The following is a 23,645-nucleotide window of genomic DNA, read 5'->3' as shown; positions in this document are numbered from 1 at the left end:
TGTAGCTCCTTTGTTTTCTATTAGTAGCCTGTTCTTGGGATGCCCCAGGGTAACCGTGCGCGGTACAAAATTCAATAATAATAATAATAATAATAATAATAATAATAATAATATGTAACAAGCGATAGTTGCAGCTTATTTATCTTATGCAACTAATAACCATTGACAAAGCCAATAGTCCTTACTTGTTGTAGGTATGATGGTGTCTCACATATCTGGATGCAATGACAGAAACAGCAAAATACAAGTCGGGCGGCACACTATGCTAAGCACAGATTTTTAGCGTAAGTGTTGTAAAGCTACGCCCCTAATTACACTGGCCACGCCCCTTTGAGAGACCCCCCGGTTTTTTCATCAGTGGGTAGCAAGCACTCTTGGTTCAGTGATCCACAAACGTGAAAGATGTCACAGGTTTGACTCTTTGACACACAAACTCTGGTTTTCCTTCTTTCGAGGTTGTCAGAAAGAGCACTAACCCCTGGGATATTAGAAAACATAGCAATTAAAGCTCTTTACGAGCACGCGGAAGATGGGTAAGAGATGATGGCTAACAATGCGGGATGGCTTGACAATTTTTTTGCCTGCCTAGGTGTGATTTTATGTGCAAATTCAGATGTGTGTTTTTTTTAAACTGACCTATTTCGATACTGAAATAGTTTATTTTTAGTCACAAGCTAGTTCGTTTTGTTGTGAGGCGATCCTTTACCACTTGCAGACATGTTTAATAATTTTTGCCGCTCAAAGGTTATAAGGGCTATAGGAGTGATTTGTTTTCTTTCTGTTGGGGAAACGTGAAGTTGCCTGAACGCCAGCGATTTATTGCTTGGGCAGATAAAATATGTTCAGCAGTTAATATGCAATAGTCAAAAGGGAACTAGGTGTGCCAAGAGTAGTATTTTTTTCATGCATACTAGCATGGAAATTTTGCTAAATGCTTCACAATTTTATGCAATTTCGAGAAAGTGTGGTTTTAATATTAGAAGTGGTTCTCAAGTATCTCAGTAGAAGTTGTTTTCACATGGGGGTTCAGACCTGGGCAACTGGTAGATGCAAAAAAAATATCTCAAGTGAGACATTGTGTGCGCGAACCAACCTCACTGAAGTGAAAATGACTCAAACCCGAGAAATACGAAATTCGGTAGAAAAAAAGTCCCAAAATGCTCAGTAACTCGAATTTCAGATTTTTTTAAATTATAGTTTCTGCCTATAAGGTAAATTTCAACCAGGCCTAAGATTTACACCGAGTGCTGCAGTTGACTGCAGGTGCCTCTAATCAGTCATGAAAAGCTCTCAGGTTGCACGTGCCCCGTTGGAAAAATGAGTGATCTCATAACGAGTTGCGTTATTCAAACTATGTCAAATCATATGCCTATGTTACGTGACCAAAACACGGGATTAGATATAGCAGATAGGGTAAAGGAATTTCTGTGAACAACCATCGGAGGGCAGCAAACCCAAGCAATTATAATTTAATGGCCCTAAACGCAGGCCTGGTGCAAGGTTAGTCAAGTTCAGGAAGAAAAATGTTCTCACGAACAGGCACTTTCTGGAAGAGCAATGTGTATGAAAACATTCCTGAGGAATGTGAACATGGTTATTATCTCCTGTCCAACTGGAATATCGTACTTGTGAAATTAGGTTTACTGGTATAATGGTTTCATCAGCCCCTCCTTGGTTCTGCTCATCTGTGAAATAAAAGATTCTGAACCATCTTTGATGCTATCATGATTTATTATGAATACCCATTACTTACTTGCCTTTTTTTTTTTTACAACACTCAAACCAATATGAAACCTTGCCAGCCATGTACCCAGCAGCAGCGCTTCAGAACTGCTGGGGATATTTTAAGGCCCCTTTTAGACCATTGGGTTTCAGAGAAGAGGATAGTTTTTTCAATACATTTCCTTGCCTTTGTCCGCTCACTTAAATTGCCACACTTAATTCACTGCATTACTTTTTAGTAAAGTGCTCTAGCAGCAAGCAGGAATATATTTTCAATGTTAAAAAGGGTGATAGAAATTACTGCTTTTTAAAATGGTCAGGTCCAGGAGGTTGTGGTGCCCCAGCAGGGGTACCTACATGGGTGCTAGAACACCCCAGGAGAGAAATGGGGCCCCTGACGAGGTGCAGATTGGAGTTGTGCTTCTGTAGAGCCGCAGACACTTTACAAATGCCAGTTTCACAATGGAATACCTTGCTAAATCAGTTTACATTGATTTAAGGCTGAAAAGGGATGATAACGAGTAAAATAAAGTGCCGCAATAATAACTAAATTTTCATTTTTGTACTGCTAAATTTCCACTTTAGTGCCGCTAAATTTGCAAATCTATGCCGCAATATCCTGGGGGGTCTTTATAAGGCAGACCTCAGGGATAACGGAGCGACGCTGTCAGCTTCAACTGCAACGTGAGGTTGGAAGGGGGTTGGCAATATCCAATAGTGTAGGTATTGCGGCTGTGCAGAGAAGGCATTTAGTGTTAAATCAGGGGCATTAAGTGTACCTTGTGTCAGTGTGACTTCTTCACATGCTATACCAGGTTGTTTCCCGGCCCAAACTAGTGAGACCTTTGAAGATCGTAGAGCATTCAAAAAAGACTTAGTGAGTTGTAGTGGAATGTTAGTGAATAAATATAAAAGTTTGGGTAGCACTATCATTTTAGCAATAGCAATTAGGCCAGCCAAAGATGGGGAGTTTCGACCAGATAACTATTTTCTCCACCAACCATGCCAATGTGCCACGAAGTTCATGTCCCATAGCTCTTTGTATACCAAGATCATTGGGTACTTGCTGATTATTACTGTCAGGCAGGATTGAAAGTGTTCTGCGATTCCATAGGTGCCTACTATTCAAGCCGAACACAGTGCCCAGTTAAACCCAGCTGGATCCCAGAGACGATCCTGGCAGGCTGATCGCTATATATAAGCAAGGGAACTTTTGCCCATTTCGAGCCTTTTCTTCATTACATTTAATCACAATCACCTTTCAATGTTGGCACTTGATTATGTGAATCAGTACTTAAGCTAGTCATTATTCTCGTGATCAGATGCTCTGATTGGACAGGATTAAGGGTTTCTTGTCACACTGCATTGACTAGCGGAAGTAGTTGGGGCAATCATGTGCCACAAGGTTCCAGGCTTGATCGTAGGCTTCCAACACCCCGGGGAGCAGTGGACCCTCCTCCGCGCCTGAAAGGTTCTGCAGCAGTTGCTCCATGCTGGACATACCAATAATCACAGCGTCGCCACATTCTCCCTAGTGAGGAAAAGACAGTATCAGATTACAACTCTGCCCTTGAATACTTATAATACATACTACTTAGCTACTGCAGTGGGTACTCCATATTTTCTCCATATGAAATCCTAGCAATGAATCTTCCTTATCTTGTGCAGTGCACAGGTTGGAAACATCAGGTCTGCAATCCCTCACCTTTACAATCTTAGATTCCCAGCACTGAACCCTATAAACTTCTTCCTTATCCCTTAAGGGCTAGGGCTTGGATCCTTCCAGATGCAAAGCAGCCCAATCATCCCTTCCAGTGCTTCTGCACAATACAATATCATTGCAGTGTAAAGGCAGAGATCCTTATTAAAGTACGATTAATGCTATTTATTCCACAACACAGTGCAGGCTGCGGTCCTCTGCAAAGCAGCTTCCGTACTCCATTGGTGCGGATGACTGGGAAGGGGTCTTTAAATAAATCAGTAACTATCCTTCTCCACTTCACAGGATATTATGGGGTCCCTGGCAATAGGTTGCAAGGGATTTGCCTTTGAAAGCACTAATGTTAATGCTTGCCAGCATCACAATTAGGGCTCCTGGTTTTATGATTTTTTTTTTTTTTAACATGTCTGTCTGTATTTATCTATATTTATTTTTGGGCGTTTTATCTGCGTGTACCCATATTTTTTTGAGTTTTGGGTATAAATGAAGTTGTAAAACTGCACATTGCCATATTTTTTTTAACTGATAGACGTGCACTCATCCTTTAATGTCTGTTGTGTTTTAGCTATTTAAACTGCCAAATATTACATAACAATACATCCACTGGTAAATACTAGCATTATATGTGTAAATAACAACCTAGGCAGACAGAATACTTGTCAAATAAATATTACATGGGCAAAGGACAAATCTCAGAAACAAGGTTAAAAACAAAATGTATTGGCAATACATCAAAAATTCATAAAACAGTTCAAAATAGTTTAAATGAAACAAAAAGTTAATAAAACTAGTTCAAAAGAACTATAATTAGATAGACAACATATAAAACGATCACTATGTAAGAGAGACCATTAAAAAACAAAAAAACAGAGCAAATATACGTGACACAGAAATAATTAATCTCGACGCGCGTTTCGGCGACCAGCGCCTTCTTCAGGAACAGCCACACAATAACCTAAATAATAATAATAAACGTCATATATTAAAATCAAATAAATACTGAGATTGGTCCCTTGCCCATGTAATATTTATTTGAGAAGTATTCTGTCTGCCTAGGTTGTTATTTACACATATGATTTATCCCTGACCTAGGAGTACAGATAGTTTCTTTGCTCAGGGGGTCCTTGTTTGATACATTATAAATACTAGCATTATACCATAAATGTATGTTGACATATGCCGTTATTTAAAGAAAAGTTATCCTGTTTTGTAATTTCACATGCTGTCCAGCTGCACAGCTGCCGGCCTATAATTTATTAAAGGCAGCACAGAGAGACACTTAAAAGAGAAAAACATTCTGTATTTCTCCACTTTAAAAAAATGCAGACAGAAAACACACTGTTTTAGGTCTGTATTTATCTTTGAAAATCAATAAAATAGGAAAACAGGGAACCTTAATCACAATTTAGGTTTCCCCACAGGGCACACTCCTTTCATAGGTGGGTACAGCAGGCAAAGACCTCTTCGCAAGTCCCTTCAGTTCAGCAGGCGCTGTCCAGTCTTTGGTGCATCCTCTCTTTGCTGTTCCAGGGAGAAGCATGGCTGTTCTTATATCCAGTCCAGTCCAGTAGGGCTGTAAGGACTGTGTGACAGGAGTGACACTTTTATGCAATCTTTGTAGGAGGCGAGAACTCACTCTTTACATACCTTCCTGGGGGTGTGACCAAAATCAATCCCAGCCTACCCTATTCTCCCTGATTCCAAGATGGCTCAAGTCTTCTTCCCCCTGGATGGAGCTCTTGTGCATACCCCTAGGGTGTAACCAGAATAATGAGCCAGTGCTCTGGAGTACAGGTTCTACAACAGGTTTTTCTCTCTGGAAGAGATGCCAGCTTGCATTAACAGTTAATTTGCCTTACAACTTCCAATCCTCAACTCTCCATTTTCCTTTGAATGACAATTGAATCCTTCCGATCATCTTCATGCCCCCTCTCTTTCAGCACCGCCTACTCTAAGTCACTTGTGCATTTGCCTTATTCACTATTATTGTATCTCTGCAAATTGCCCACATCTCATCTCAAAGATCACAACATCTCCTTTAAAAGTCATACGCCCACAACCTAACAATACTTAATCCCCAGTAGCTCCCATACTAATGCTGCCAATCAATCTAGGAACGCCTGCAGTCACACAAAAGATCACACCCAACTCCTATGAATGTAATCTACCCTATAGGAACCTGAAGTAAATTCATGGCATGGTTTCTGTAAGAGTACAAGTAATCCCAATAATAAAAAAAAAACTACTAACCCAAGCTTTCAGAGAAACATGCTACCCAGCTCAAAGTGCTACAATACCTTTTCATGGGGTAGTTCATGCTATGTAAATGCAATTACAATATGTAACCCGCCAGCATCCTACTGATACTAAACCCATAACAATTAGCAGATGAGCACGCACTTGTTGTTCACAGAGCCTGTATAATAATTTCTTTATACTGCCTGATGAACGAGTAACGAGTTACTTACCTTCGGTATCAATGTATCTGGTAGAGACATAGTCTAGCCGCAGATTCCTTAACTTAGAATATCCCCAGGCGTCAGACTGGAACCGGATAACTTTCAGCAGCAGCACCTTTGCACGCCGGGAGGGGGGCGGGGGGGGGGTTTCCGGGGGCACGCAGCCAAGCTCCACCCTGACGTCGCCCACAGACATTATGTCAGTGGAGCCATATATGACCGCCCGGCGCGCTGACGTCAGTTTTCGTCGGAGAAACTTTTCCACGTCAGAACACGGAGCCATCACCAAAAAAGTATGAGAATATGGGAACAATGTGCAAAAATGATGACAAAATAGAAGAAATTGACAGGTGAGACAAAGCAGTGCTCTGAAGAGCCACCCCGCAAGAGCGTAGGTTCAAGCGCGGAACACTAGAGTAAGGAGAGTGTACCACAAGACATCACCAGAAGGAGACGTTGCAATCTTCATTAAAGATCCATAATTGGACCTAGTCTTAGGCCGAGCTTGTTACTGCTTAGTGCTCGTGATGCTGGGGTGAAGGGCAGCACAGGAAGTGCTGGCAAAAATTCTTACCGGGTTAGAGCTAGTATGTGGGCAACGAACGGCAAAGCAAGGTTACTGGGCTCAATTCAATTTGTAAGTTGCCTCAGGACCTATCACAGTATGCTGAAATTAAGTGAGTGTTGATGAGAATAATGCTATGTAGACTTGGCGAATTGCATACTAGCTAGATAGTTGCTTACCGAGGGAGATAATAGTAGTGAACTATGCCGGGATCGCTGAATAAGATTTCTTCGGTTGGAATCTAGGGAGTGCAAAAGAAATTATGAAGGGGTGGCTTATGTCTAAATAACGGGGTAGAATGTACAGGGACCAGCTAGGGCATGATTACCAGGCCAGACGAGTCGCAGTGCATCAATGACAGGCAGCGGTTGACTTCACTATGGAAGACCTGCAGAGCGGATTAGCGATTAGTTCTGCATGAGGGCGGAAATAATTGCGCAAGAAGGGAATCAATGGCAGGATAACTTACCAAGGGTTATCTCGGGTTATATCCATACGGTGTGGTCCCAGGGATTAGTGGCTTGAGTCAATGCTCATGATACAAAGAGGCAGCGCTGAGAGAGCAATTGAAATTAGATTGGAGGCGGTCATGTGGTGTATGTCATGTGACTGGCCTAGACGTCATCTACAGTGTAGAATGTGGCGTCATCTAAAGTGTAGAATGGGGCGGCCATTTTAGGAGGGTGTGGAAAGAGTGAAACTAAATAAGAAGCACTTGTGGAGAAAATTAAAACATGGAAGATATTAAGCACTCATGGTAAAGGTTAAAATCATGGAGAAAATAAGTAACAAATAGTACATTGATAATCATACAATTTAATTTCTTGAACAAGGACATAAGAGTTTTATTATAAAACCCAAGAGAGAAACAGGAATCTATTATAATAAAGAAGTCCAATCCTCGAGTTGGTTTAAGCCATTGTGGATACTGTTTCAGTTCCTCCTTATTCAACAACTGATGGATATCCGACCGTCTTGGGGGAAGTTTAATCACAGTAATGATTGTCCATTTCAGTGTGCCCAGTTGCGATGAAATGATCCACCAATGGTGCGTTGGGGGTCCTGCAGCGTATCCTACTCCGGTGTTGACAGATCTGAATATGGGCATTCTGTGTGGGCTGACCCATGTATATTTTCTTGCAGGGGCAAAAAAAATTGCATAAATAACATTGGCGGTATTACAATTTGTAAAGTTTTTTCTTTCAAACTTTATTTGTTCATGTACAAAGTCTTTACCTTCTATAGTGTTGTCACATACAATACATTCACCACATTTCGCATGGCCAGCGAGACGTGGTAGCACTCAGAGATCATTCAAGGTGCCCTTGGTTTCTGTAATGGGTAGTGCTGCACGTACTAAGTGGTCTTTCATATTTTTTTGCCTTTCTTAGTATGCCTGCATTGATTACTTTCCAGTGTTTCATCACACTTTTTCTTATGTTGTGTGACAGGTGAAAAAGTGGTCACACAGACCAGCCGGTTCTGTGTCTTTTTAGTCTTTGGTTCCAAAAGCACATCTAACTGCGGACAAGCTTGTGCGGGTAGCCTCTAGTACAAAGCTTGTGACTTAGAGTCTGTGCTTCAAGAAAGTAGTCTTTCTTTCGATAGCAATTCCTTCTTATACGGAGGAACTGGGAGTAGGGGAGTGAGTCACGGAGGGCATGTGGGTGGTGGCTGTCATAACTAGTGTGGTTCGTTTAGTTGGTTACCTATATAGGCTAGTTATCAGCTGTCCCTCTTAGTGTTGTATTTATAAGTCAAGAAATGGGATGGTTTGCTTGTTTTCAGAGAGAGTGAATGTTAGTCCACTGCAATTATTGTTGAGCCAGTGGAGGAACTGCATCAATGACTCATGTGATTCTCGCCAGATCATGAATATGTTGTCTATATACCGCTTCCACAGGGCAATGCCACAGTGGAAGGGGTTTGCTGGGGAAAGGATGCGTCTTGACTCGAGGTCATCCATGTACAGGATTGCCAGGTTGGGAGCGAAGATTGCTCCCATAGATGTACCTCTGACTTGTCCGTAGTATTGGTCGAGCACTATGCGGTAACAAGCACAGCCTAAAATCCTTTGATCTATTATTCGCCACAGCAAATCACTTGCTCCTTGACTCTCCTCTGTCTCTTACAACTTTCCTTTCCATTACTGCTAGCTTCTTAGCTCTCCCTTATTTTTCTACCCAGCCATTTGACCCACCAGGCTATTTTACCCACCTAATCTTCCGTCGTTATCACCACACAGACAATTTTTCTTTTGTGTATGGTCTAACAATGCCCAGAGTAATCGTATGGTTTTCCTTTCTCTCCCTCTAACCTTTATTTCCATGGTTTGCGCCTAATGTGGCAGCAATTGCTGAATGTACTTAGACATGAATATTGTATTGTCCTGAGCAATTTGTACACAGGCATGAATAACAATGTCCTGAAGATGATCCCCCTATCTTGTCCCAGGGATCGAAACACCCTCGACAATTTGTAACACCATATGCATGTAATACAGTGTGTAGCCTATTGTGCAATGGTGTTTCCACGTTATTCAAGTCTGCTATATTCTATGTTATGCAGACTCGTTCCCCTTGCCTGAACCCTTCCGTAATTGTTGTTTGTCTATTTGTGTTAGTAGGACGCTGGCTGTGTCCCACTTGAATTTTGTATGCACTTTTTTCCATATACCTATTGAATATTAAATTCTGTTCAGCTGGACAAAGGATATAGAGCCTATTCAGTCTATATTTATTACCTTGAGTTTCTCTAAATTGTCTAGTGACCCGTCTTTAGAAATTATATATGCATCTAAGGTCCCTGACCAATTGCCGATTGGTTTCCTCTGTCTTTTGAAACACCTCTTTAAACGTGGCTGTGGTCGTCATACTGAGCCTTGGGACCTTCTAGGTCCTTCAGTTTGGCTACACTTCTTGCAAAGTCATGGCCTTCCTTTTATTCCATCATATCTGATATGTGGATTCTTCTACTGCCTTTGCCTCCCATTGCTTTCTGCTCTCCTTAGAGCTTCATGGTCTCGAGGTTGACTTCGCTACCTTTCATAGCCTCATTATTCTTTGTCTCTAAGGTTAACAGTGCTGTTTAGTCACCTTACAGACAACTTTGTCCTAGATACTGTGATGCTGTGGAACTCACTTCCGTTAAATATCAAAAAAGCTACCCAATGCTCCGCTGCTTCAAAAAACTACTAAAGACATGACCCTTTTCAAATGAATACACCATCTCCGGCAATCTCCTCCGCAAAGCGCCTAGACGATCCCGGGCAATTGTGCGCTATATAAATTCCAGAATCATTCCTGAATCAGACTAAGTTCATTCACAAGCCTAATGGGGTTCAGTCGCAGACCCGCCTCCTCTATGGGTATGGTTTTGGTATCTTTTCTAAGTTAAGGAATATGCAGCTAGATGTCTCTATCAGATGAACAAGTTATTTACCTTCGGAAACGATGTATCTGGTAGAGACATAGTCTAGCCGCAGATTCCTTAACGCCTGCCCAACCTCCCCGTTCTGCGAGGACCTTTTCTTGTTCAGGCTTTCTATACTCGCCTCCTTTAGGGTGGCTTGCCCCTTTCTGGGTGCTCTGCTCTCACTTCAATACAGACTGATTAGTTCTGTTTCTCTGCTGCTTCCCGCCATTCTCTAGAATTAGGCGGTATGTTAATACATCATATGTTCCTTCCAGCCCCACCTAATCTTCCGTTGTTATCACCACACAGACAATTTTTCTTTTGTGTAAGGTCTGCCAATGCCCAGAGTAATCGTATGGTTTTCCTTTCTCTCCCTCTAACCTTTATTTCCATGGTGTGCGCCTAATGTGGCAGCAATTGCAGACTATACTCAGACATGAATATTGTATTGTCCTGAGCTATTTGTACACAGGCACAGCAAATCACTTGCTCCTTGGCTCTCCGTCACTTACAACTTCCCTTTCCATTACCGCTAGCTTCTTAGCTCTCCCTTATTTTTCTACACTGCCATTTTACTCACCCGGCTATTTTACCCACCCGGCTATTTTACCCACCTAATCTTCCGTCGCCATCACCACACAGACAATTTTTCTTTTGTGTATGGTCCGCCAATGCCCAGAGTAATAATATGGTTTTCCTTTCTCTCCCTCTAACCTTTATTTCCATGGTTTGCGCCTAATGTAGCAACAATTGCTGAATGTACTCAGACATGAATATTGTATTGTCTTGAGCTATTTGTACACAGGCATGAATAAGAATGTCCTGAAGATGATCCCCCTATCTTTTCCCAGGGATCAAAACACCGTTGACAATTTGTACACTATATGCATTTAATACGGTGTGTAGCCTATTGTGGAATGGTGCTTCCACGTTATTCAAGTCTGCTATATTCTATATATGCAGACTTGCTCTCCTTGCCTGAACCCTTCCCGAATTGTTGTTTGTCTATTTGTGTTAGTAGGACGCTGGCTGTGTCCCACGTGAATTTTGTATCCACTTTTTTCCACATACCTAATGAAAATTAAATTCTGTCCGGCTGGACAAAGAATATAGAGCCTATTCAGTCTATATTTATTACCTTGAGTATCTCTAAAATATCTAGGGACCCCTGTCTTTAGAAAGTTTAAAGAGGTGGCAGCTGGTATAACAGAGACATTGTACACCTGTTCAATATGCACAACAGCGAAAAGGAGCCTTGTTGAAATCGGCACCAGCAAGCCACGTGACAGCAGTGGCAGAATGCCAGTCTATGCCCACAAGATGCGGACAGCAGGAAAACAGACGCCAGGCCTAGTCGATGTTGTCATAATATGTGAAGGGCCAAAGACAAGTAGTTGTGCATTACCAACTACGAGCGAAGACCGGTAGGGACCTAAGTATGGAATTTGGACCTGGAGCCATATGAAGGAAGCAAAGACTTCCCGTAGTAGCCTAAGGCCCCTAATAATATACTATGCACCTAATAGTAAGAAGGTGAGAAGGCAATGGTACAAAAGGGGCACCAGCCAGCTGGGCACTCCGAGAGCTGGTGGAACAAGTAGACCGGGGCAGGGATCACTGTGTGAATGAAGAAGCCCGCAGGGTAAGCACACAGAGCAGATCCATAGCAGGAAGAAAAACATTGAAACAATGAAGACGGGACTCAACAAGAGTCTAGAGTATGCTGAACATACTCGCAGAATTGTGTAAATTGGGTAGGACAACGTCCAGAGCAGTAACTCATGCTACCTGCCAAAGCAGAACAACCGCCCCCTGCGAGACAGATTAAGAGAAGAACAAGTCATTGTCGCGGCCGAAGCGAGGACAATGGAAAGGTCATGGACCCCAAGCAGTGATTTCAAAGGAAAACAGGCCCTTGGAGGGTACACAGTACGAAGGCAAAGAAAGCGTGGGAAACTTGTACTGAAAAAGCAGGGAATATGGACACTGCTGTAGCAAAAGCGGCCAAAAAGAGGCTATGACCACGGACAACGGAGAACACCTGTGTAATAAAGTTTCCTCCAAAGAATGATGGAGAAAATGTAGTTTATTAAAGATGAATGGTCCTTCAGTACCAACAGTCAAGTTCAGTCCCAAGCTCAAGCAAGAATGAATCCAGGCTTGGTCTTGTGTATTCTATGACATGGTGAGGGTTCTACATATCAACATTCCTAAGTAAATTACAACACATCTCCTTTACATAAGAAAAAATAACAGGTTAAAACAAGAGAACAATAAAATGCATTCTATATCTACAAAAATTCTATATGGAAACCGGAATGAAGGCAGCACCCCCTTCCTGGAGTGCAGACCCTCCAAAGGACCGGGTCCTATCCGCCTCCCAGCGCGCCCTTTGGGCATACAGGACCTGCAAGGGTGATTTGGTCACTGCGACCTCACTTAGGCCTAAAGCGGTAAAAACCGCTATGTGCTGAAAGAGTCTGCCCGCAGGCGATTAATGCGGTAAATCCGCTATACAGACCCCGCGTGGGGCGTGAGGAAAAATAGGGGCAATACAGACCCGGATCACTGTGCGTTCAGGTGAGGCCAAGGCTCCGACGTGACTCTCTCTCCTCAGCGCAGCTCCTCTATGTGAGGAAAAACGCGCCGAGGAGCAGCGAGATGCGGCAGCACCCCCTGGTGGCCGCACAGACCACCGCACACTTGGAAATTCGCATGAGGAGCGACAGAGCGCTCCTGCAATGCAGAAAAAGGACTCTATGGGCAAAAACGGTTTAAACACAATATTAAGAGCCCCCCTTGCTAGCACAAATAGTCGCTAAGTAATTTAAGTCACAAATCAATAATTTAAGTCACAAATCAATTCACATTGCCAAAACCCATAGAGATGATGAAAAAATGGCACTTAACTGGCTGCGAAGCAGCGATGAAAGAGGAGGAGGACCTAAGATGGAGGACTTATCTACATGTTATGGACACTGTTGTAGGACTATTGTTGGACTATGCTCACATGGAATGATGGGAACTGTAGTTTGCTGGACACAAAAAGTCTGTTGTTTTACTGTTTTAATGCTTTCTTTACCTGGTTTTGGTACATATAAGCATTTATTGAGCTCTTGTGGGCTGCTGTGAAATTTATGGAAATAAAGAGCGAAGAAAGGAAAAGCATAATCCTCGCCTCTGCGTCCTTAATAGAATTGAAACTTACCGTTACTAAGCTAGGCAAATTTCGATTCAAGATCCAAGCTTTTGTAATCCGGCCATCCTTGACTAACCCATTCCCTAGGAGATGACAGCACACAGTCCTTGTTCACACTATCATTCCACTCTTCACTCGATAGTGTAGATTCTGCCACCCAACATACACCGTCAATCTCATTATTTACAATAGACTCCTCCAGGGGCAACCTAGAGAGACAATCAGCAGACTTATTGTTGGATCCATGTATATACTGTACTCGGAAATTTTACTCCTGCAGACCCTCGCTCCAACGTTTGATCCTTGGTGTAACATGCTCAGTTTGTCTGCAGGAAAATATCTGAACTAGGGGACGATGGTCAGTTCTAACCAGGAAGGGAATACCCCAAAAGGTAAAATTTAAAGTGCTGTACTGCCCAAAAACACTCAACGCTTCCCTTTCAATGCACTAATAATTAGATTCTGCAACGTTTAAGGCTCTGGATGCGAATGCAACAGCTCTTTGCTCCCCATCCAACTCTTGAGAGAGCATCGCCCACAATCCCTTGAGACTAGCATCAGTAGTCAGTACTGTTTTTCTCTTAACATCAAAATGCCCAAGCGTAGGCATGTTTCCAATTTCCCTTTTTATCACATCAAAAGCTTTCTGACAATCTTCAGACCACAGAAAGTGTGAATCCTTCTTAAGTAAACTCCTAATAGGCTCAGTCACTCCAGCAAACCCTCTCACAAATTTGGAATAGAATTCCGCAAGTCCTAAGAACGATCTCAATTGTTCCTTGATTTTTGGTGTCGGAACATTTACTACACGTTGTGCCAGTTCTATTTTTGGTTGAATACCATCACTGGAGATCACATGTCCTAAATAAGATACAGTTTCCACACCAATACGACATGTTTCCCTTTTCACTGTCAATCCTTTTTCTCTCAGTCTCTCAAGAACTTTGACTAGTGTTTTACTATGTTTAGCCTCAGTCTCACAATAAACTAAAATGTCATCTTGAAAAACATAATATTTTCTAGTTCACCTAAAACTTTCTTCATGACCCTCTGGAAACATGCCACCGCTGACGCCAAACCAAAAGGCATCCTCAAGAAGCGGCATGCTCCCGGTATGCTCCCAGAGGCGTTACGAATGAAGTAAGATGTTTTGAATCTTTGTGCAAAGGAACTTGATGGTATGCGGACGATAAGAACACTAAAAACACGTGCGCCCTTCAAAACACTGAGAGACTCAGAGATATTCGGTAGGGGTTGCCTCTCTACTCAAATCCATTTGTTTAAACGCCTCAAGTCAACACACATCCAGACACCTGCACCACCATCTTTAGAGGCCAAAACAATGGGGGCCAACCATTCGCTCGCTTCAATTCCTAATTTTAACATTCTCTCAAGTTCTTTCTTGAGTGGTTCCATCATAATGTTTGGAACCTTCCTCACCTTATGTACACAAGGGATAGCTCTCTCTTTGAGAACAATACGATGTTCAAATCCTTTCAGACAACCTAGGTTGTCACTAAATATCTCAGGAAATTTCTCAAAGTACTCGTAGTTCTGGTTCCTTAATGTTTCATTCTCATTCTTACAATCCACCAACATCACTAGGTCTTTTGGATCCTTGGCATTAGGGTTGAGCATAATACCAAGATCACGTTGGTGTCTCCATCCCAACAGGTTGTCTCCTCTTTCAGCCATGTATACTTTACCTACAGTACACCTATCTCTGAATTGAATACGAGCCTCTAAATACCCAAGAACTTTGATTTTGGCACCTCCATCACTGACAGGGCTTATGTCAGGAGGAGAAAGTGTTACACTGTCCAAACCCACAACCTCGTCTCACTGCTTATTTCCAATCATGGTAAATGGAGATCCAGAATCCACTAAAACAACAAAACTAAACTTATTCACTAATATATCAAATTCGGGCATCAACAATTTATCCTCGTCCACTTTACCACTACACTCGTTAAGGTTGAAAACAATTGTACAGACAGTTTCAGTTAGCTTCTCTACACTTTTGGTAGATTTACACACTCGAGCATAGTGTCCCTTGATTCAACATTTCATACAAATTGATTCCCTAGCAGAACACTGAGGAAAATATGAAAAAATATGAAAAGCTCCCGCATCTGAAACAATTAGGTTTTGGTGGATCTTTAGGATTTTTTCATTAGTATTCCCATATGAGGGAGTGGAATTGGAGCAATCAGTTTTAGGCAAATAACCTTTAACAAAGCCACGCCCACGTGATTCCTTGTCACTTATTTTAGTTTTTCCATTGGAGAAATGTTTGCAACATCCTCCAAAACTTATAAATTCTCATTTAGCAAATGAACTTCATCGGACTTATTCTTTTTGTCATCATGACCTTTCCTCATTTCCTTAACCAAGGAGGAAGTATTCTCCATCCCTTCTACAACTGCAACGGCCTCAATCAATGTGGAGTTCTTTGACAAACGTTTTTCTTGCACACGAGTACTGTTAGTACGTCTAACTAATTTATCTCTGACTAAAGAATCTGACAGGTCGTCAAATTCGCAAGTTTGTGCTAAAGTTTTGAGTGAAGCTACATAGCTTTTCACCCTCTCATTAGGACCTAGCACTCTAGTGAAAAACTTATGTCTCTCCAAGACCACATTGATTCGGGGGCCAAAGTATTTTTCCAGCATAGTTAAAGACATTTCATATACATCACTAGGCTCACCTGTTTTATTGCTAACGGGGATAAGATCCAAGCTATCGTAAACATTTCGTCCCTCAACACCTAAATTATGTAAAACAATAGCTTGTTTCCTAAATGTTCGCCTCCAATAGCGACAATATATGAATCAAATATATTTTTCCATCTTTTCCACGGAAGAATAGGTTCTCCTTTTTCAGAGAGAAAGGCTGGAGGCTGAGACATGCTAGTTGTTGTAGCCATTGTGGATAATGTCAAAGTATGTCAAAGATAATGTGAGTATGTCAAAGATAACTATGAGCAAAATAATGATCTAGTTATAATACTAACAACTTGGACAGTGTAAGGATTAATGAACTAAGGAGAATAAAATAATCGTCAATGCCTATTAATGTCTATTGAATAATCCTTTGTGGTATTTTGAATGAAGTCCTATAAGTCTGTAAGCAAATGTTATAGTAGAGACAATAAAACAACAAAATAAATAAAACATGTAGTCACTGATGTCCTTTACCACAGTCTTCTGATGTATATTGAATAATTCTTTGTGATGCTTGAATGGAGACAGTAATGTAAGTCTGTTGGCTAATACTATAGTACAAAAAAATAAAAAAAAAACTAAAAAAAATAACAGTCACCAATGTCCTTAACAAACTCTTTAGGTGTGCCAAGAGAAGATGTCATTCGTTTGAATAATCGTCGGTCCTTGTTGTCAGGAATTTATGAAAGCTCAAAGTTCCGATATGCGTTTCGAATGGAAAAGAAATAAAAAGTACCAGAGAAAATAAATGGCAGCTATGCAGGTCACGTTACGTGACCTCGCAAGTTACGTAGTACTTTCCAAGTGAAGAGCAGTCGAGAAACAGGAAACGGCTGGAACGACGTTCGATGGAACGACGCTCTGCTCTTCTTTCTAGAGCAGTCGAGAGCAAAAACACCGAAGAAAGAATGCCGCCGCTGCTCGAAAAATGCAGCCGAGTGGCGGTTGGAGAGGTGTAACCACTAAATGTCACGAGTTCGAAGGTAAACAAGTTGATAAACGATAGTTTCCACAAAGATTTGATGTTACATTTGTTAAATTAAATCTATGTAATGCAGCGTGAACAACACGGAGCAAATTGTGAAACAGGTCTCATTATGAAAATAGACGTGGAGACATCCGAATTATAATTATAAGTAATTTTAGAACAGGGTAAATAGGTAGTCCAGATTGGCAGAGTTAAGGTGTAATAACAGCATACCTTGTGGAAGAATCCAATGTTGTTTGAAGCCCGTTAGTCAGAAGAATCAAATCTTGCTTGAAGCTAGTTAGTCAGTCCAGAATTCAGATTTCAACAATTGTTGTATAAGAATAAGAAATCCAATCTTATTCGAGACCAATTAGTTCAATTAGGTTACAATATGAATCCACCTGAATGTTGTAAATCGCATAAGGATTTAGACAAAAAAAAAATGAGATGAAGTCCAGGTAGGGGAATTGGTGCTGATTATGCTTGTCCCCAATCAAGCGGAGTCCCTCGTCGGCAGTGTAATAAAGTTTCATTCAAAAAATGATGGATAAAATGTAGTTTATTAAAGATGAATAGTCCTTTAGCACCAAAAGTCAAGTTCAGTCCCAAGCTCAAGCAAGAATGAATCCAGGCATGGCCCTGTGTATTCTATGACATGGTGAGGGTTCTACATATCAACATTCCTAACATTAATAAGTAAATTACAACAACCTGCTAAACCACTTGCTTGGAGCACGAACCAGAAGGAGTTGTATTTCCAAGTCGCACTAAGAAGAACAACCATTAGAATGCTGCATAGCGGCAAATAGGATGCCTTGTAGCAAAAGAACTGCTGCAACCTGGTGTTTCACCAGGCGTGCGGGATACACCACACAGCAGGGAACCCATGCCAAATTTCAATGCAATACAGACAGAGAAACACAACCTGCAAGAAGCAAGTCACACTGGGAACGAACTCTGTTGGAATGGACAAGTGACTCCCAGCAGAACGTGTGCTCGGAGACTCCATAGGAGCACACCAAGGCAACGGCAGAACTGAATGCCATGAAAACCCCACATAGGATAAGGCAAACCCCCAGTAGTGGTGTCCTCTTGGGCTAAGCACAGTCAGAGGACTGAAAAGAATAAAAGCAGCCAAACAGCTGTGCCAAACGAACAGATAAAGGGCTAACCAGCCATGAACAGTAACCAGCCAAGAACCCAACCTGTGCATTAGGTGGAGAACCGGAAAATAATGCATAGATATAGCAACAAGATTTATCTCAGCCCCGATAAGATACGGGAGACTGCTGAATCCGCGTGGCGGTCAAACAGATCTACCCCATTAAGTGAAAGATCCCTGAGGGTGTGGAAATCGCAGGAATGACCATTAGCATGAGCTGAAGCCACTTTGTTTGCGGCATCCATTCGCATTACCCATGTGATTCTGCCGTCCTCACTGTTGCCTGCCTTTCTATTCTGCTTGAGTCATCAACTATAGTTAACTCTTTCAGTATTGAGCCAGAGCACTGTGCATGCTCAGAAAGGCCGGTAGCTGATAGAATGAACCTGTTTTAGAATGTAACTATCAGGTTGTTTCAACTGACTAAGCTCTACTATGTCCCCTCCCACATTGATGAATAAGAGGTTTTTGTCTGACCATGTTAGTCAATAGTTATTCTTGTACATGCTTGTACCTACTCTTTGAGTCTTCATGCTTATTCAGCAACAAACATGGTACATAAACCCTGTGGTCTCTGTATTCCTTTTACTATCTCACACACTGCCCGAGGGTGCTGTATCGATGTAGTTGCATTCATGAGTGATTAATAAACGTATTCCAGCCTCCGTGCCAATCTCTATCTTGTTGGTTTGAGGACCAGTGGACTGATAAGGGTGAACCCTTGCAGCAGTGAGCCCCTAAAAAGGCTTATTTTTCGACAAATTGGCGCCCAAACAGGGCCTCATCGGAGACACAACCATTTGAAAGAGCGGTCTTGACGGAGGGCAGGAATCTACTGAGGATGTACTCTGCATGAGGAGACCCTATGTCTTTGCAGACCGACGTGTTTCTCCGGTTTTCCCGATCTGACCCTCCAGGTGATGACGGTCCCGACTGAGATCTCCTTTGGCGTAAGTTTCTCCAGAAGACCGTTAGGTCGACCCGGAGCTTGGCAGGTGGAGGTTGGAGACTTTGGTTTGGTAAGGTCGCTGAAGCGATACTCTTGTTTTGGATTTGCTGGTTTAGTTTATTTTGTTTACTGCAGCAAATAAAGGCAGGTAATGAGGAGATTTTTCTCTACTTTTGATACTCAGGATAAATACTATTTGACTATAATATTATATTGTATTATAATATTTGTCATGCCTGCTCCTAGCACACTTCGTAGAATGTGTTGCTGTTTTGGTGGTACCAATATGGATTTAGAAAGTACTCAGCCGGCTCCCCTAAGTGGACACCTAATAGGTTTATGTACATTAGATACGGTATTTCTTCCATTATGTATAGTACACTGTGGAACAAATACACTAAAAAGGATCCTGATTTACGAAGGCCTGTAAATGGGTCGTTTGACCCTAAAGAGAATCAGTATGTTGAGCAGTGTCGATTGAGGAAAAAGAGTAGACAAGCTATGTTTGATTGTGTACAAATGAGGGTGAAAGAGGTGAATGAGAGAGTAAGGAGAGAAGAAGCCATAGCAGCTATAGCATAAAAAAAGAACAGCGCAGGACAATCCTCCAGAAGGCAAAGGAATTGAAAAATAAAGAGATGAGGGAAATAAAAGAGAAAGAAGATAGGGAGCGTCAATTACAGGTAACTGGCCAGTACCCTATTAGGCGCCTCATTTATTCCATGCTTATTAGATCACAAGATCTATTAAGCATTTTGTTAGATTCCCTAGTGTCCCTGAGAACGAAGTTTCTGATGAAGAGCAATGGTCTGCAGATGAGAAAGATAAGGATAAAACAGACGGGCGGACAACTTGCTCTACTTTAGGCACTGACCATAATGCCACTCTCAGATCCGCCGCCAGTAAAGCAGCTTATTGGCATGACCCTGTTCAGAGATTCTAGCTGTGATTCAGCAATGGTCGGAATTAGAGCAGTTATATTTTTTAGAGACATTTACTTGTGAGGCAGTGACTAAATTTAGAAAATATTATAAAACTCTAGAACCTGCTGATATAAGTTCTGATTATAAACAGTTATACGATGGCATCTTTCTCCCTTTACGGGTGTCTGATTTAATTAGGCGAGTGGTTAAGTTGCGCGCTGATGTATTTTGACTACGAGAGGAGAAAAAGGCAGCTGAGAAAACAGCAGCTGAGCAAACAGTTCAGATCCCAGTACATCACGAAGAAGCTACAGGGACAGATACAGACACTGATAATCCTGTAGTCCCTGTAAAGCCGATGCGTGAAGCTGCACCTCTGTATGTTCCTCCAAAGGGCGCAGGAACGAGTGACGATAAAACTTCAGATAACGCAATAGGATATTTAATTTATAATTGGGTCTATACCCCTTGGAGTAGAGCGGATGTTATGGCTATTAAAGCTGCTTTGCCTGATCCACGAAAACATCCAGCCGCTTTTTATGTAGAGGTAGAAGGAGCCATTAGTTCTTGCACTATGACATTGCCTGATATTGACATGTGCTTTGGACTCATTTTATCCCGATATGTGGAGATTGATTCGGAAAGTAGATGATAATGTAGCTTATGGTGATACTTAGGTGCATTTAGAGGGAATAGATGCTGATAGAGCGCCTGCACAGAAACCACAACAGGTGATATTAGATCTTCCCAAAGCCATTGTCACTAAGTTGAAAACTCTTATACCCCCTAAGAAGATAGACTGGACTACATTAGCGTATTCTAAGCAGAAGGCGGATGAGTCTGTTTCTGATTTCTTTACACGTTTCGAAGAGACATTCCATGATTTTAGTGGGCAGTCATTGAAAGAAGAGTAAGCATCTGTTCGTCGACAAAAATTGTCGCGAACATGTTGTCAGAAATAGCTAATCGCCTAAAGGCCAGTGAGAGTTCATGGACTACGTCCTCCCCAGTCTCCCTTTTGACTATGGCCTAGTATTAACAGGGGCAGGAAATGTAAGTAAAAGGCAAGGAGGACAAAAAGGTAAAGGATTTAAAAACAAAAGTCATGTTGGCTCAAGTCTATGGTCCACCTTTTAGAGGTGTAGCCTCTTTCCCTCAAACAACTTTGTCATCTGATCAATGTGCGTATTGTAAGGAGATTGAACATTGGTGTTCTGAGTGCCCCCTTTTGCGAGGTCAGTAGTATCAGAGGGGTAGAGGCAGTATGAGAGGTCGCCCAGGGAACCCGGGGAATAGGGGAGGTATGGTTAATCATACCAGATATGAGCCAGCTGAAACTAATTCTACTTCTTTTAATACCTCTGATAGACAAAACTAATATCAAATGTCTGATTACTTGGCTGATGGCCCTAAAGATTCTGATTATGCATAGGAATGCCTAGGTTGGGGTAAGGAACCGGTTGAGGTCACAGTAGATCAGAGGGGTCCCTATGTCGATGCATAGGTTTTGGGTTCTTCTGGTTGTTTTCTGGTTGATACAGGAGCTACTCGTAGTGCTCTTTCTAAACAATTGGTTCCTAGGGCTCCCCTGTCTGGCGCAATGATAACATCGATAGGATTCGATGGGGCACCTTCCCTTAAGCCCACTATCACAGCCACTTGCATTCAGTCTTGATAAATTCACTGCATCATGTCCATTCCTGCTTTCCCCTAACACGCCGGATAATATTGTGGGTATCGATATGCTCAAACATTTTCGTGCTACAATACGTTGTTTCCCAGAAGGTATGCGTGTTATTTTAAATTACAACTATCCCACGGTTGAGAGGTCTTGTCTACTAAAGAGGATGTTGCTTTGGCATCGTTACCTAGCACTTTGTGGGCTACATCAGATTCAGAAGTGGGACAAATGGTTATCCCACCAGTACATATTAAAGTAAAGGAAGGTGCTTCATTGCCTCGATTGCCCCAATATAAAATCTTTTGAGGGGGGGGCGCTAGAGGGCGCACGAGCTGAATGGCCGCACTCTAGTGTGGCTCCGGCTGCCTGGCATTCCTATCCTTCTCTTCATCCTTTAAAACTGCGACCACCCGCCCGAAAACGATCTGGGGGATTGATATATCTCTGCTGCACACTCTGTCTGAGTTTGGTGATCCTACGACCTACGGTGACGGAGTTAGACCGAGATTAGTTTGGAGCGGGAGAGACTGCGAACTGAGACCTCGCTGGCGGCGGCATTGGAACTCACGCAACGCCCAGGACTGACACGTGGCGTGTAGGCCGCACTGCGCCACGCGCACCTCCACCACGCGGGCCTGTGCCCCTCGACCCTGGCTGTGGGATCCTGCCTCGACGGATTGCTCTCTGTGCTTAAGACATTCTGTGGTGCAGCTGGAATTGAACCGGCCAACACTTGAACACTGGACGTCGGACTCAGTCCACCGCCGTGGCTGCCCGCTCGTGTGCTCCCTAACAGAGCAGCTTGGAACCGCGGTGCGCTTGTTGCTTGCCTGGCATGGGGAAACCAGGTAATCGGCAGCCTAAGCTGCAATTTGAACCGGCAACGCAAAAAAAGGGGACTAAACAGACGGGGGATAGCGCGCAGCCGAGGAGCCCGGCGGCGGAGGTAGCCCCCCTGGTCCCCGAGATAGCAACAATGCTACAGGAGATGCGGCAAGGATTCGCCACGGTGGTGGACAAGGTGGACCGACTCTCCGCTCGGATGGACGGCATCGTCCAAAAAATGGATGTCCACGAAGAACGGTTGACGGAAGCCGAGCGCCGCATATCTGAAACGGAGGATGCCACGACATTGCAGGCCACGCGACTCTCTCGCATGGACAATGTGTTGCGGGTGATAGCCGCCAAGAACGAAGAATTGGAGGCAAGGAGCAGGCGGAACAACGTCCGGATTACAGGAATTCCGGAATCCACAAACACGGGGCGAATGGAGCTTTATGTTGAACGTTTGCTCATGGCCACGGTGGGAGAGGAGGCCCTCTCCAAACAGTTTATAGTAGAACGGGCCCATCGCTCCCTTGGACCTCAACCCCAACCGGGCACTCCACCGAGGCCCATCATAGCACGTCTGCTCAATTACCGTGATCGAGATGCAGCATTGAAAGGGGCCAGAACGAATCAAAATCTCAATTATGAGGGAGTATCCTTTTCCATCTACCCGGACTTTACTCCAGTTGTCCAGGAACAACGCAGGAAGTTTCTGACCGTGAAAAGGAAGCTGAGAGGATTGAATATTGACTATGCACTGCTTTATCCTGCCAAGTTACGCGTGACCCACCAGGGCACGCAACACTTTTTCTTGAACCCGCAACAAGTCGAGGATTACATCAAGACCCTGCCGAAAAGAGACAAAAGAGCTGCACAGGCGGATGGCGGACATGATTCTGGAGCGGAATGAATTGGGTTGCTCGCTTTCTCTCTGCTGATTTATTTGGACTACTTTATTGGATTGCTGCTCCTGACGTGGCCCTCAGAAGTGTAGGGCTGGGTGGTGCTGCAGGCCCTGTAGCATGCCAGGCCCCCACCCCCCCATGCTCTCGCACTCGCCCGGACAAGGACGGTAAGAATGGCGGTAACTGCGGTGAGGAGTGGCGGGGGTGGACGACGGTGCACCTCTAGAACCCCGAATGGGTGTACCCCACTGGACTTGCTAAATGCACTTTTGCTGTTGTGTTGTTGCGGGTTTGATCGGGGAGGGGGGCGGGCACCGGGTACTGGCGAGTTGGGGGCGCTTCAGTGGGCGGGGGAGGGGGGGAGTTCTGCAAGGGGTCAGTTCGTGCTGGTCTGGTCCATGGATTTCACTGTCCACGAGTTGGGC

General features: G+C 43.2%; 1 protein-coding gene across 1 annotated transcript in view; it reads right to left on the bottom strand.

Moving 5' to 3' along the window:
* Positions 1-1,712: 1,712 nt before the first annotated feature.
* LOC147710829 (aflatoxin B1 aldehyde reductase member 2-like) overlaps positions 1,713-23,645 on the bottom strand; it is a 273,557-nt gene continuing 251,624 nt past the window's right edge. The window contains exon 7 of the mRNA XM_086921575.1: positions 1,713-3,253. Within this exon, the coding sequence (XP_086777701.1) occupies positions 3,092-3,253 (162 nt within the window). The 3' untranslated portion in view covers positions 1,713-3,091. The remainder of the gene's footprint in view (positions 3,254-23,645) is intronic.

Source organism: Lissotriton vulgaris, chromosome 5, assembly GCF_964263255.1.
Source record: "Lissotriton vulgaris chromosome 5, aLisVul1.2, whole genome shotgun sequence".
NCBI classification, from domain to species: domain Eukaryota; kingdom Metazoa; phylum Chordata; class Amphibia; order Caudata; family Salamandridae; genus Lissotriton; species Lissotriton vulgaris.
The sequence above is the reverse complement of the archived record's forward strand: the minus strand, read 5'-3'. Positions and strand labels throughout refer to the sequence as shown.